At 38.5% G+C, this 14,288-nt stretch overlaps 3 protein-coding genes across 5 annotated transcripts; 2 read left to right on the top strand and 1 right to left on the bottom strand.

The window, feature by feature from the left end:
* Window positions 1-623: 623 nt before the first annotated feature.
* Window positions 624-3,231, top strand: LOC107460215 (glyceraldehyde-3-phosphate dehydrogenase B, chloroplastic). The gene is made up of 9 exons (XM_016078551.3): window positions 624-818; window positions 920-1,033; window positions 1,129-1,290; window positions 1,388-1,555; window positions 1,628-1,788; window positions 1,900-1,961; window positions 2,047-2,096; window positions 2,196-2,602; window positions 2,860-3,231. The coding sequence occupies exons 1-9, from the start codon at window positions 720-722 to the stop codon at window positions 2,993-2,995; spliced, it is 1,359 nt and encodes a 452-aa protein (XP_015934037.1). The 5' UTR covers window positions 624-719; the 3' UTR covers window positions 2,996-3,231.
* A 1,782-nt stretch (window positions 3,232-5,013) lies between these two features.
* Window positions 5,014-6,759, top strand: LOC107460214 (glucan endo-1,3-beta-glucosidase 12). Its single transcript, XM_016078550.3, has 2 exons — window positions 5,014-6,472; window positions 6,552-6,759. Exons 1-2 carry the CDS (start codon window positions 5,092-5,094, stop codon window positions 6,581-6,583), a joined length of 1,413 nt encoding a protein of 470 aa, XP_015934036.1. The 5' UTR covers window positions 5,014-5,091; the 3' UTR covers window positions 6,584-6,759.
* A 1,862-nt stretch (window positions 6,760-8,621) lies between these two features.
* LOC107460213 (glutamate receptor 3.3) lies at window positions 8,622-14,056 on the bottom strand. Of its 3 annotated transcripts, none has more exons than XM_052252717.1 (8): window positions 13,694-14,056; window positions 12,948-13,292; window positions 11,498-12,834; window positions 11,145-11,422; window positions 11,004-11,035; window positions 10,525-10,931; window positions 9,925-10,382; window positions 8,622-8,854 (listed from the first exon to the last, which is right to left on the bottom strand). In XM_052252717.1, exons 2-7 carry the CDS (start codon window positions 13,213-13,215, stop codon window positions 9,927-9,929), a joined length of 2,778 nt encoding a protein of 925 aa, XP_052108677.1. In that variant the 5' UTR covers window positions 13,216-13,292; window positions 13,694-14,056; the 3' UTR covers window positions 8,622-8,854; window positions 9,925-9,926. The 3 variants fall into 3 exon arrangements, with proteins under 3 accessions (XP_052108677.1, XP_020984196.1, XP_015934034.1); XM_021128537.2 differs by lacking the exon at window positions 8,622-8,854 and adding an exon at window positions 9,657-9,777; XM_016078548.3 differs by lacking the exon at window positions 8,622-8,854 and having other exon boundaries at window positions 9,789-10,382; window positions 13,694-14,055.
* Between the last annotated feature and the right edge of the window lie 232 nt (window positions 14,057-14,288).

The raw sequence follows: 14,288 nt of genomic DNA, 5'->3' as shown, positions 1-14,288 counted from the left end.
TGATGGTAATAATAAAGATGACAACGAAAAAATGTTTTTGACTTTATAAGTTGTTAGGTGATTACCGTTAATAAAGATTTGTTTTGTTTCTTTGCTCGTTGGCTTCATTTTTATGTTGAGCTCCTTTGTTTTTTTTTTAAAAATTCACCGTAGTAATAACGGGATTACCAATTAAATCGGTGTGAAAATAGCAAACTACAGTTTAAGTTTCATGTTTGCAACTCGATTGGTTCAGGATTGCACTCAATAGAGGAGGATGTGTGAAAAACCAAAAAGTTTCTTAAAAGCATCCAACACGCTTTTGTAGTCATTCATTTATTTTTCTTCTTGCTCTTAAAAAATAAAAGAAGAAGAAAAACAGAGAAAAACATATAGCACAAACGAAGGGAAATTAGTAAGCGGTGAGGAATATGCTACATGTGGCTGAAAATATGAAAGTCTAATTACTGGAAAAATAAAAAAAGAAAAAGGAGAAAAATGTTGTCCAATCATGATCTTATCCTATCCTACAGATTTTTGGTAACTTATTCACCACTCATTCCCGTTTACTCACCATCAACGTCAACCATATTTTTATTTTGACACAATAACTTCAAACAAAAGAAAGCTGTAAAAGAATAAACTAGAGGACCAAACGCAACATAATTATTTATTTTTCATATTATATACCCAGCTTGACAAGAAGAACAAGAAGTAGTTGCATTGCATTGGTTGCAGCCATGGCTACTTACGCAGCTCTAGCTTCCACGAAGATCCCCACTAACACAAGGCTTCCATGCAAGTCCTCTCACTCTTTTCCAACCCAATGCTCCTCCAAGGTTACTACTATCTCATCATCTCTTTCCAAATTCTGTGGCATAATTAAGTACTTCGATCTTAATTATTATTCTTATTCATCACTTTGATTCATTATGAGCAGAGGCTTGAGGTGATGGAGTTCTCGGGGCTGAAATCAAGTTCATGTGTTACCCATGCCGTTAATGCTAGAGATTCTTCCTTCTTTGATGTTGTGGCTTCTCAACTCACTCCCAAGGTTCATTTCTTAATCAACCATTTGAGCTTTTTATTTAAGCAATTTTTTTTCTTTCCGTTTTTTTTTTTTTTTTAAATATTGTGAGTTTTAAGTAGACGACGGGATCAAGGCCTGTGAGGGGAGAGACAGTGGCCAAGTTGAAGGTAGCTATCAATGGCTTTGGACGCATCGGTAGAAACTTCTTGCGATGCTGGCACGGTCGCAAGGACTCACCCCTTGATGTGGTTGTTGTGAATGACAGCGGTGGTGTCAAGAATGTAAGTATTCACATTACAATGCCATTTTCAGATGAAATGAATGACAGTAATTAGTACGTAGGTTAGTAACATATGGTGATTTAATTTGCATAAGCAGGCCTCACACTTGCTTAAATATGATTCTATGCTGGGAACTTTCAAAGCAGATGTGAAAATAGTGGATGACCAAACCATTTCCGTGGATGGTAAGCCCATTAAGGTTGTCTCAAACAGGGATCCTCTTAAACTTCCTTGGGCTGAGCTTGGAATTGACATTGTTATTGAGGTAAGTCTTGACCTTTTGGATTCTCTGCTTCCTTTGATTTGATTCGATTTGATTTGATTCGATGATATTCAGGGAACTGGAGTGTTTGTGGATGGGCCTGGTGCTGGAAAACACATCCAAGCCGGTGCCAAGAAAGTCATCATCACTGCTCCTGCTAAGGGTGCTGATATTCCAACCTACGTCCTCGGAGTCAACGAACAAGACTATGGCCATGATGTTGCCAACATTATAAGGTCCTTGAAACGTTAACACTCTTTTTACTAAGTAAAAATAAATGATTAATTATCATTAGTAAAGCTAAGTGGTTAATTTTGAATTCTTTCTTTTTTTTTTCTTCAATTTAGTAATGCTTCTTGCACCACAAATTGTCTTGCTCCATTTGTGAAGATCTTGGATGAAGAATTTGGTAAGCCGAAACGTCGGACACATGATGATGTTACTTAATGTTTGAGAGCTTAGAGAGTTACTTTGATTTGGTCTATATTTTCCAGGCATTGTGAAAGGAACCATGACAACTACACACTCCTACACAGGAGACCAGGTACAAAATCAGTGCTCTTGTTTTATCTCTTTAACTAGTCTAGTGTTTACTCTTGGGTGCTGTTTTACCAATTTGTTCAAGTGAATTGTGCTTGTGCAGAGGCTTTTGGATGCTTCACACAGGGATTTAAGAAGAGCAAGAGCTGCAGCATTGAACATTGTTCCTACAAGCACCGGAGCAGCCAAGGCTGTGTCCTTAGTGCTGCCAAAACTGAAGGGAAAGCTCAATGGAATTGCGCTGCGAGTGCCTACTCCTAATGTCTCGGTAGTTGACCTTGTTATCAATGTTGAGAAGAAGGGTGTTACGGCTGAAGAAGTCAATGCAGCTTTCAGAAAGGCAGCTGAGGGGCCGTTGAAGGGTGTATTGGACGTGTGTGATGTTCCTCTTGTGTCCGTGGACTTCCGCTGCACCGATGTTTCTTCTACTATTGACTCTTCACTCACTATGGTCATGGGAGATGATATGGTTAAGGTTGTTGCTTGGTATGACAATGAATGGGGTTACAGGTTAGGCCACTCTCCACATATAGCAGCTACTTTTGTTTTGGCTTTCTCACTTAATGAATCCTTGAGATACAACATGCACATGTAGTAGTACATTGAATTAGCATGTACTATAGAAATGATCATATATAATTAAAATCGGCAACTATAGAAATTTCGTACATTGAATTATCAGTGATATATATATTTTAGAACAGAGGGTGAATATTGTTGTTACAAAGGATCAGATTATTGATAGTTAAAATACGGGGTGATTGCAGCCAAAGGGTTGTGGATTTGGCACATTTGGTGGCAAACAAGTGGCCCGGAGTAGCTGCTGCAAAGGGAGGTGGAGACCCATTGGAAGAGTTTTGTGAGACAAACCCAGCTGATGAAGAATGCAAAGTCTTTGAATAGAATAGCAGCTTTGGTTATTATCGCTGCCACCAAATCATTTATTTTGAATTTGTGTTAATTTAATTGATATGAGGGAGAACAAGAACAAAGTGTTCAGACGACAATAGGTGAGGATCATGTCTGGGGCATGTCTTCTAAAATTTAAATGTGTATGCTATTTGCTGTTGAATAATGCCTTTTTTTTTTTTGCGCAACAATAATGCATAATACCATGATGATATATTGTATTGGTGATATATGATTTATTATTCTTCGAATTGATTAAACTTGTTTAGTTCCAACTGGAATTTCAATGGCTTGTGCAGCTCCGTTTAAGGTAAAAAATGAATAGTACAATACACAGCTGTGCGGTGCTTTTGGATTGAATTTTCGAAAATGACCTAGCTAAAAGGTGTGATTGAGATTAAAGATACATCTGTGTTTAATTCTTTTTGGTTGGTATAAAATATTTAATGGTATTTGGCCAATGTAGCCTTCAGGCCTTTGAAATTGAATGCATCAGGTAAAACATAAAAGGCCCAAAATGTTTTGACCAAACAAAACCTGTAAAGGAAAACTCCTCATTGTCACCCGGGAAAAATTGCAGCAAGCTCGGTCCTAACAGCAGAAGCAACTGCAGTCAGAAACGGAATTATTTTAGCCAGAAACCTTGGATTGGATCAGACAACCTTCTTACTATTCAAGCTTTGAAATAAAAATTCATAGGGGGAGAAGCCGAACCAATTCTGACAGATGTGTTGGACTGGATGGAGGATATAGAGGACTGCGGACTCACTTGGGTTCCAAGGGAAGGAAACAACCTGGCACACATGGCGGCTGCGATGGAGGCAGAAGGAAAATTGGAGATAAACTGAAATAGGAACATGCCAAGAGAAGGAGACCCCCAAATGTATCAGTGGAATACAACGGCATATGCAGGCTCGGCGCGAGAGATCAAGTGGAAGCCGGAGAACACGGCCAAAACAACAATCCCAACCTTCAACTTGACACTAATAACTCTGTCCTTGGAAGCAACTTCACAATGCAAGGAGTCGAACCATTAGGAATCAGAACAAACAGTAGAGAGGAAGGGGCACATCCAAGGACCTTCGCAGAGACCATGGGGCTGAGGCGTGGTATCACAGCAACCTTAGGAGTCACCAACGGTGGAAACTTCGCCTGCTCAGCGGCGTCATCGGCGGCATCACAACAATGGGAGGAGGATCAAGGCTCTGCATCCCAGCTACCTTCTACAACGGATAACATGGGCTTGATCGGAAGGTCACCGTGGGAACATGTCGAGGAGGATCTTCAAGCGGCTGAACAAGGGAAGAAGATGAAGTTTCAAACCAAACAATGGACAGAGAGTAGATTAGTCTCGGGTTAGGTTGGGTTTTGCGGGTTCGGTTTCGGGTCAATCCAGCCCGAACCGGACAAGGTCCGAAAGAAAAAGGTTAAAAACACATGGCATAGCACGCATGATATCCTCTCCTTTGTAAAATGAATAGGATAAAACCTTCCCTCTTTCAAATGAGAATGCAACGAGGGAAATTTGATTTGTTTGATTCCATCCCGTTACACGACAAACATGAGTAGTAGGTGGGGAAAAAACAGTGGAAATCATAAAAGTAATTTAAAAATGTTGAAGCGTGGAGGATGAAGAAGAATCTGTTGGAAATGTGCATAGTAAGAAGCACCCACAAATCAAAAGTCCAATATCTAATACCTCACTCGTCTCGCGTTACCCTATACCCCGACACCATTATTTTCTTTTTGACTTGACTTGGGGTCCCCCATCTCTGCCCCTGGCCTCTCTTCTTGAATTTCTCTTCCCACTACTACATACATACCCCTACTTACTTAAATCACGCTCTTTATTCTAAATGAATAAAATTTAACTCGATACAACTACAGTACCGTATCGTATCTATCGCCTTGGGAGTTAATAATAGTACTAAGCATTAATAAATGCAGAAATTATTTTTTATATGGTCTCTTTGTTATGTGGTAAGTGGGTCTATTTATATATGGATAGATAGAGAATAGAGAATAGAGAATTAGAGATACTGTCAAGTGTCATCTTCCAAGAAAACCTCAGCATTATTGACCACTTGGCCATGGGCAGCTACCACCCTCCACTTTCAATAGAGCCAGTGGTGTTGCTGCTTTTGACGCTGCTCATGGTTCCAGTTTCAGTTACGGGAGTGGGCATCAACTATGGCACGCTGGGTAACAACCTTCCATCACCAAAGAAAGTAGCACAGCTTCTTCAGTCAACACTCATCGACAAGGTTAAGATCTATGACTCTAACCCTGAAATCCTCCAAGCTTTCTCCAACACCGCCATTGACCTCATTGTCTCCCTCGAGAACTCCCGCGTAGCCAACATCAGCTCTGACATCTCCGCTGCACACTCTTGGCTCTCCACCCGCATCCTCCCCTTCCTGCCCGCCACCTCCGTCGTCGCCATCGCCGTCGGCAACGAGTACCTCACCACCACCGTTGACAACAACGACGACCACCTCGACGCCAACGCATTGTTCAAAGCCATGCAGAATCTCCACTCCGTACTCGCCTCCCACGGCCTCGACCGCAAAATTAAGGTGACAACGCCGCACAGCATGGCGGTTCTCGCTTCTTCCTTCCCTCCTTCCTCCGCCACCTTCGCCATGAACCTCGTTCCAGTAATGACCGACATTGTTACCTTCTTAGCCGATACCGGTGCTCCCTTCATGATCAACGCTTACCCTTACTTCGCTTACAGAGACAACCCTACCTCCGTGAACCTCGACTACGCTCTTCTCGGTAACGCTTCCGGGGTTCACGATCCAAAAGGCTACGTCTACAGCAACATGCTGGACGCGCAGATGGATGCTGTGAGATCCGCCATTGATGCTCTAGGGTTTGGAAACAGAAGCTTGGAAATAACGGTTTCAGAGTCAGGTTGGCCTTCGAAGGGTGACAACGCTGCTACTCCTCAGAACGCGAAGATCTACAACACGAGGTTGATAGAACGCGCGCAGAGTAACAAAGGAACACCGATGAAGCCTAAGGACCGAATCGAGATCTTCGTGTTCGCACTGTTCAACGAGAACAAGAAGGAAGGTGACGAGAGTGACAGAAACTTCGGGATTTTCAACGGGGATGGATCTAAAGTGTATGAGGTTGATTTGAGTTGTGAGTTTTGCAGCGGAACGACGTCGTTTGGGTTCAGCGAGAAAAATGGTTTAAGTGGTGGTGGTGGTGTCAGGGGTCCTTCGGTTTGGTGTGTTGCGAAGCCTCATGCGGATGATAAAGTTCTTCAGAGCGTTTTGGACTTTTGCTGTGGGCCCGGCGGTGTTTATTGTAGAGAGGTTTATGAAGGTGGTAACTGCTTTCAGCCAAACAAGCTTCTTGCTCACGCCTCCTTTGCTATGAATGCTTATTACCAGATGCATGGTAGAAACTACTGGAATTGCGACTTCAAGGGCACTGGCCTTGTTACCTTCAGCGACCCTAGTAAGCTCCTCTACTGATTTAGCTTATTAGTTCATGCATCTTCTTGATTAGTCCTAATTAATTCATTGTTTTTGTTAAGGTTATGGTGAGTGCCGGTATCCTCAACAGTAAGGACTATGGAAAAACACACCGAGGAGGACGAGGAGGAGCGCTCTGCCTTGCTATATGTTACTACTGTTATTAATTTATTGTCTTGTAGTAGTGGTTGACAGCTACTGCTTGTATTTATTTTTTATCATTATGATTTATGATTACTTTCTAAGTTGAAAAAGTAACCAATTTTTCTTCGTTCGCTGTTGGCAGTTGGCACTGTAAAAGTTTTCATTATTTCGTCCTTTGTGTCTGACGAAAATTTGCCTCCATCATAGCACGATCCATTTATTTGGACACACCTAACGAAGATAGGCACGTGAACTTCTTCGGGACATTAGAAAAGTAAAAGAGAACAAAAGGCTTCAATTTGGGTTTTTAGGACGTTTTTTAATTGAAAAATGTTTTGTAGACAATTAAAATATTAAACTATATTAAACTATGTGAATAATAAATATATTGAATATTTAATTTATTAGATGTTTAGATAATTATTTTAATATTAAAAATTAAGTGAATAATTTGAAGTATAGTATATTTATTTAAAGTAGACCCATTTTAAGATTTGTTGTTTTAAAAAATTATTGGTTATCTAATATAATTTTTTTTAATTTTAAAATGAAAATGAGAGTATAATAATGCAGTAGTTTATATCGAAAGTGAGTTTACAAACTGAAGGAGTGTGAAGGTTGGAGATTTTGATTTTGGTGTGTTCAGAATCAAATTGAGTGGGTAATCTTTAAGACATGAATCATATTAAAGTCACTAATGTTTTTAGAGGATATGGATTATTAGTGTCTTTATTTGCCGAGTCTCTTTCCTTTTTATCTAGGCCTCTTCGGATAGTATTGTTTTTTAGTATTTAGTGTTTTTTAATTACATCTTTAACGTTTGGATTTGACAGTTTCAGGATTTGCTACGCTACTGTGGTGCGTCTAATGGATTATCGTAACCTCGAATTCTCATTTACTTTTAATTTTATTGCGTTATTATTTGTTCAGAATAGTGTCCTCAACTCGGATTTTTGGACCCTTTTGTCACGGGTATTCGAATTTATGAATTTAGTTTATTCTTCAATTTGGGACTCTGCCCTTTAAGGACATTAAATAGTTTTCTTTAGTTTCTTTTGGGCGGTTATCATTTTTCTTATTTTGCGTCAGCCCACTTTTAAATTCTCTCTCCAGTAATAAATGCAACTTTAACTTAAGTTTAAATGCAATATTATCTTAAATTAAATAGCATTTATTCTATTTTACCTTTTACTTTTCACTCCATCTAACTCATCAAATACCAACACTCATCCTTTTTCCTTTTTTATATCTTTTTTGTTTCTGCTTTGCTATGAGCAGTTTCGTTTTATTCTCTTCTACTCTCTGTGACACTTACTTCTTGTGTAATATCCCTAGTTTTTTAAAATCCTGTTATGAATAAAATTATAATTTATTTTATTAATTTAATTTGTTTATTATTAGAAACTATTTTAATAAAAGTAATTGAATTGATTATAAGGTAAATTGATTTTAAATCAATTAAGATTTTTATATAATTTTATTATAATTAAATATTTTTCATAATTTCAATAATTGAAAAATAAAAAAGACTTGTGCAGTTTAATTTAAGTACCTTTTATTATGAATAAGTTATGATTTATTATTAATTTGAACTCTTTATTTTTATAAAATAATTTATTAAGAGTAATTAAGGAAAAGTTATGGAAGTTTGGAAAGTTAAGGAACCTTAAAAGCATCAAAAAAATACATTTTTAAAAAAACAGGGGTTGTGTGTACGCACACCCCTATCGTGCGTACGCATACGTTGAAAAATGTACGTCCGCATATGCATACAATACGTTCACGTATGCATACACAAAAATTGGACCCATTTTGCGTACGTAGGAGTGAGGGACAGAGGCCACCATCCGCGTATGAGGCATGGGTCTGCGTACGCATGTATATGAGAATCCAGAAAATTTAAGTTGCAGAAATTTCAGTTTTAGACCCCAAACTTTAAACGTTTATAAATTCCTCTACAAAAATTCAATTTCCTCAAACTTGTTGTGGCCGCGTTGGCGGTGGCAGTTGAAATTGGAGCCTTTTTGCCGTTGGAGATGACGAAGGAGGGAACATGGATGGTTACGGTAAGGGCAGTGGATGAGGTAGACGGAAAAGACTCGTTTTCTTTGCCGTCTGGCAAAACATCATTTTCATCGATGTCTTCCTTTCTTCGTCCTCTTGGGACTCCTCATCGTCTTCGTCCATGTCTTCTTCTAGAAAAATAGTGTCGTTTCGCTCTCTGCGAGAGAAAGAGAAAGAGAGAGTGAAAGGAGTTTAGTCGTAGAACAAAGTAGTGTCATTGTGGTGAGGTGAACTTCGTTGCGATATTTTCTGGGAATAGAGGAGTATATCTGTGAGATAGTGAGATGGTATATTTTGCAGCGGAGGTGGTGGTGGTTATGGAAGGAAGATGAGGAAGGAAGAGGAAAGTAGAGTAGTATTTATGAAATTATTAATAAAATTTTAATATTTAGTTATTTTTGTCGAACAGAACTCATTTTATATGGATATAATTTTAGTTTCAATTTTTCATAGTCAGTTTCGACGGTGTCAAAATTTTTCATGATTAAAAATAATTATTTTTTCCATATATAATTGTAATTCTTTGTGTTTATTAAGAGATATCTTTAGTTTGATTTACCAATTATGTGTTACAACTCTTAAAAAACTATAATTTTGCCTTTAAACTTGGCCAAATAGCCACCTTTTGGTTCATCGAAAAATAAGAAATAGAAAATCAAAGAACGTTTGGTTTGGTTTGTATTTTTATTTTTTGTTTTGTTTTATCTTTTCAGATTTTTGTGAAGAAAAACAAATTAATAAAAACAATAAAATTATCACAAAATTTTAAAAGTAGAAAATATTGAAAATAAAAACAAAAAGGACAAAGACAAATCAGGTTAGGAAATATACCTTTAACTGAGTTGTTCTTTTCTTTTCCCCTCGTTCTTTGTATTTTTATCCATTTAGTGTTCTTTGATTCTATTAGGAGAAAGTTGTTCAATAATAATAATAATAATGTGCAAATTAAATCTAATCTGTACAGCGGAATGTATTGTGCGTCAAAATGTTCTTTTGTGATGTGTTTCACAAAAAAGCAAAACAAAGACTAACACACTCATTTTCCATTCCACCATCCATGACACCTGATTTGTTTCAACCCTGTATTGAAGGATATGAAATTGTGGGTATAAACATTTGCAATGATATGAAATTTGTGATTTGTAGAACAATAACATAGCACAAGGGCTAGAGCAATAAATAATGAATAATGATAAAGCAGCAAAATCAAAAGGGTTATCTTCTTACAATTATCTGTTTGAGTTGGGTGTTAAATCAAACTGTATCCTCTTTGTGTGCCTCCCATCAAGTTGATGATCAGCAGCAGATCCTTCATCTCCATTCCTCTTTCTTCTCTCACTCCTTGGTGACTCTTCCTTCTCATCAATCAGTGACAGAAACCTTTGAAAACGACCAGAAATGGAGCTACCATTAGATGCAGCTTCAGGAGGAGGTGCATGCCACATCCGCACCATAATTTGCACAAAATGTATGACAAGAGCTATGAAGCAAGCCAAGCCACAAAGGAGGAACAGTCCCCAGAAGCTTTTCAACTGAAGCCTATCCGAATCAATCTCGGCATTATCTAAACTACAGCTGCTTCTTGTCATCCACTTATCATGAATCCGCTGCAGATCCCCTGTCTCCGAAAGTTGTAGAATAGCAGTTGACAAATCCACGGCTAATGGGGAGTCGCGAGGGAATGCCTAACAGAATTAGTTTCATGATAGAATTGGTTAGTTGAAACACAAGCTAACTACAGATGCTTTAGAATCATATGCAAACATGATCAAAACAAAATGATTCTCATTTATAAGGGTATGTATGTATGTAATTATGTATACTTACAAAACCCCAGCCACTTCGGGTGAACTCCTGGCCTACAATTTTGAATGTGCATTGTGTTGATAAGAAGATTTCAATGTATGGTCTTTCATCAACAATGGCACCAACACCTCCATTCTTAGAACCAAGTTGGAGTGCCTTAGCATATGCTTCTGGAGATCCTAGGCGAACGAGTCTATTTTCGGATATCCCGATGTCCTCAACCAAATAGTGCTCCGCGAATGAACCCACTTGGAATCCTATGTGTTCATTACTATTCTTTAAGCTATCTATTCCACTGATAGGGGAAGATAGCTGCTGCACAGTGAGTATGGATGTTAAACTTGCAGTGTAGCTGGAGTTTATGATCAACACTACAAACAGCCAGATCAGAACCACCAATCTGCCGAGAGTGCTCATGGTATTCTCTCCTGCATATAAATGAAGTTGTCATAATGCGCTCTTGTTAAACAAAACTAAATGAAGTTAAGAGTATCACTTACTATGGGAAAAGAAGAGAGTTGAAAGGCTAAACCTGCAAGAATCAAGAAAATAGTATGAGTTCAACTTGAGGAATAGTTGTTTCATTATTAGGTGTTATTCTACTGAGAAAGCAAAGTAAGACAGTGAATGAAATAACCAACCATAAAATTGTTATGAATTGTTGTTTTGGTGGGCCTCTGAACTCATCATTGATCCTGTGTTCCAGAATCCATACAACTATTCCAACGAAAAAGAAGAAACAAGCAGTCACAGTCCACATAAGTGGTGTGAATGGCCGAAGGAAAGACCATCCTCCAGAATTGATTTTCTTAAAAGGGGCCACCACAACTAGTCCAGATGCAGCATATGGCTGTGTGAAATCTACAATCTTTGTCCGATTCGTGATGATGGCAATGTCACCAACAGCACCATCAAAGTACTGTTCCAATAACATTGAGTTAGCTGTGTAGCTAAATAAAAGTTTAGAGGATCAGATTTGTGATGCAGTACTTACACCTGTGGCAATTAAATTGACAAGTTGTGTGTAGCTTGGATTCTCGCGGCCACTTCCAAATGGGACAAAGTGGTATGGAACAGCATATGGTAACAAGTTCACAGCTGCAGTGAATACATCAATAGAGAAACCTTTAAACATATCAGTTCCCTGCACCGGCGAAACAAATTCGCGGAAACCAACTCGAACAGGCACACCAATTCTCAATTGCCTTCCATTATTTGGGAAAACCCATCCACGGGGTTTTGATAATGTATCTCCAGGCCATATGACACTATGAAGGTGCTGGTTTGCACTTGATTTATTAGCCGGCTTAGCATACAATGTCTCTGGAGGCACAATTGAGAGACCAGAATAGTTCGACCAGTAACCTAGCCGATGAATGCCAGTTCCAACCACATTGATAACATCATATGCAGGACGAACAAGGCATCTGTCTGATGCAAATTTCACATGACCTGTTAATCCAAGAAAATCACTCTGCTCTATGTTCTTCAGCAGAAGTGTTCCATTGTCAAAAATGCTCATAGCATCAAGGTTAAGACCACCAGGCTTATCATCGCGCAAACTAGTGTAGTTGGTACACGAAACAATCCCACCCTGACTAAAGAATGCATCGAGAGCGTGCGCTAACAGAAAGACAGAATCATAAGCATAGAGACCATAGGAATGTAGCCCCAAAGAGCCACCAGTTAACTTGTTCCATGTAGAGATAAATGATTTCTTTCTATCAGAATCGGGTGTATGTTGGCGCAAAACAAGTACTCCTTGAAGAATATCCATTGTTTCTGAAGGTAGAGAAGTAGAATCCAAGACAGATGACAGCCAATCCGTGGCTATCCAGACAAAGCCATTGGTTGTCATCCCAAGATAATGCGCCACATTGAAGACCATAAATCCAGAATCAGGATTTGTATGAAGAACAATGATCCGAGATTGCATCAGAGCCACTTGCACAAGCAAATTCGTGATCTCTCCCCGGTCAACTGATCCAGATTTGATTGCAGCCTTGTAGGATATTTTGCAGCGCCGAGCAGCCAGCTGATCATCCAACACAGAAACACCATTTCGTCCATAATCATCATCTAAATAGATGGCAATCACCTCCTTCCAACCATAATAGTCTATGATCTCCGCAACTGCAGTCATTTGATACAAATCACTCTGTGTTGTCCTCACAAAGAATGGGAACTGCAGGGAGGTAAGAGTAGGATCTGTGGCGGCAAACGACACCAGAGGAACTCGAAGCTCATTTGCAACATGGGATATGATGTGAGCTACAACAGAAGATTGGGGACCTATTATAGCAGCTACATCAGTCTCCATGAACCGCAAAGCTGGAATCAGTATAGTAATTACATCAGTAAATGTAAACAATTTAGGCAAATCAAGAAATGAAGAAAGAAAGCAGTTCCATAAATATAATGAAATTAGAATTAGAATAAATTACATTGAACCATGCCCATGAAACCACTACAATTGGAATCTTGCATTTGGAGGACAAGCTTTGTTCCATGAAGGATGCTGGTGTTGGCATTGACATCCTTCACTGCTTGCTCCATGGCAATTTTAGCCACTCTCCCAATTGTGGAATTGAAGGTGAAGATCGCCCCAATGTTCGCGACAGAAGGTCTTGAGGACGAGACATTTGCAGCAGCAGATACTCCCAAAAAGGGGAAGAACAACAACAACGGACAAAGAATAAAAAACAAATTCATCACATCCAAACACAGATCAATTCATGCCAAGAAATAATGTTTTTGCCTTGAATAACAATAATCCATTGCACCTGATTCTGAAGGAAAAAGCTACCATTATTACCATCTCATATAGGAAAAGCAGAACACAAAGGGAAACCTTGAACAGACCATCCAAATTCCAATTAAAAATACACAACAAAAATTTGCAAGTATAAACCAAAACTTAAGGTGTATGTTTTCTCACAGTGGGACAAGGATGGGGACCAGAAATCTAATCAAAACCACCCTTAACATCTTTTTTTAGTGAAAAAAAAAAAACAAATGAGATTCACGTGTTAAACTAACAGAAAAGATAATAGAAGCAAAGTAAAACACTCAAGTTGCAGAAGGAACTCAATAACAGTAAGTTAGGAATGGAAAATGAAGCATAAATAAGGAAGAAAGGAATATAGTAAGTGATGGATTTAGAAGATCAGAGGAGGAAATGTTATCTTACCTGAAACTGTGGCTTGTGGTGCCAATCCGCTATCTGCCAATACTGGTAGAAGCTTGAAAATGAGAAGCAACAAGAAGGGATGGGAATCACGTGACTGTTGCAAACTGAAGGAAAGAGACATGAACTCAGCTTTCTCAATAATTAAAGTGTTACCACCACCACACCCACATGCAACCCGCTATTTCTTGGAAAATACCACCCAAATACACAATAATGCCTCAAATGGATGAATTTGGAGCTCCTTAATTTCTCATAATAACATCAAGCTTCAGTTGTCGTATACAGATACAATGAGTTTGCATAATGAAAGAAGACAAAGTAAGGGAAAAAAAGTGTGGTATAATGGTTACTGAGTTGGTGGGAATCAGGGGAATGCTTATCTCTTGATTGATTAAAGATTAAATATTAAATATTGTTGTTTGTTCATGCCATGTTTTTCCACTATTTTGCTACTTATATGCCCGTACGGAAATATAAAATCGACTGAAATTATATCGACTTTGTCTTTATATTATAGATTATGAGAGAAAATATTTATAAAATTAAATTATTTTTATAAAACATTCTTAGAAAACTAACTAAAAAGTCAAAGATA

The sequence above is a fragment of the Arachis duranensis genome, chromosome 8 (genome assembly GCF_000817695.3).
Source record: "Arachis duranensis cultivar V14167 chromosome 8, aradu.V14167.gnm2.J7QH, whole genome shotgun sequence".
Lineage (NCBI taxonomy): Eukaryota > Viridiplantae > Streptophyta > Magnoliopsida > Fabales > Fabaceae > Arachis > Arachis duranensis.
This window is presented reverse-complemented; position numbering and strand designations above follow the sequence as displayed.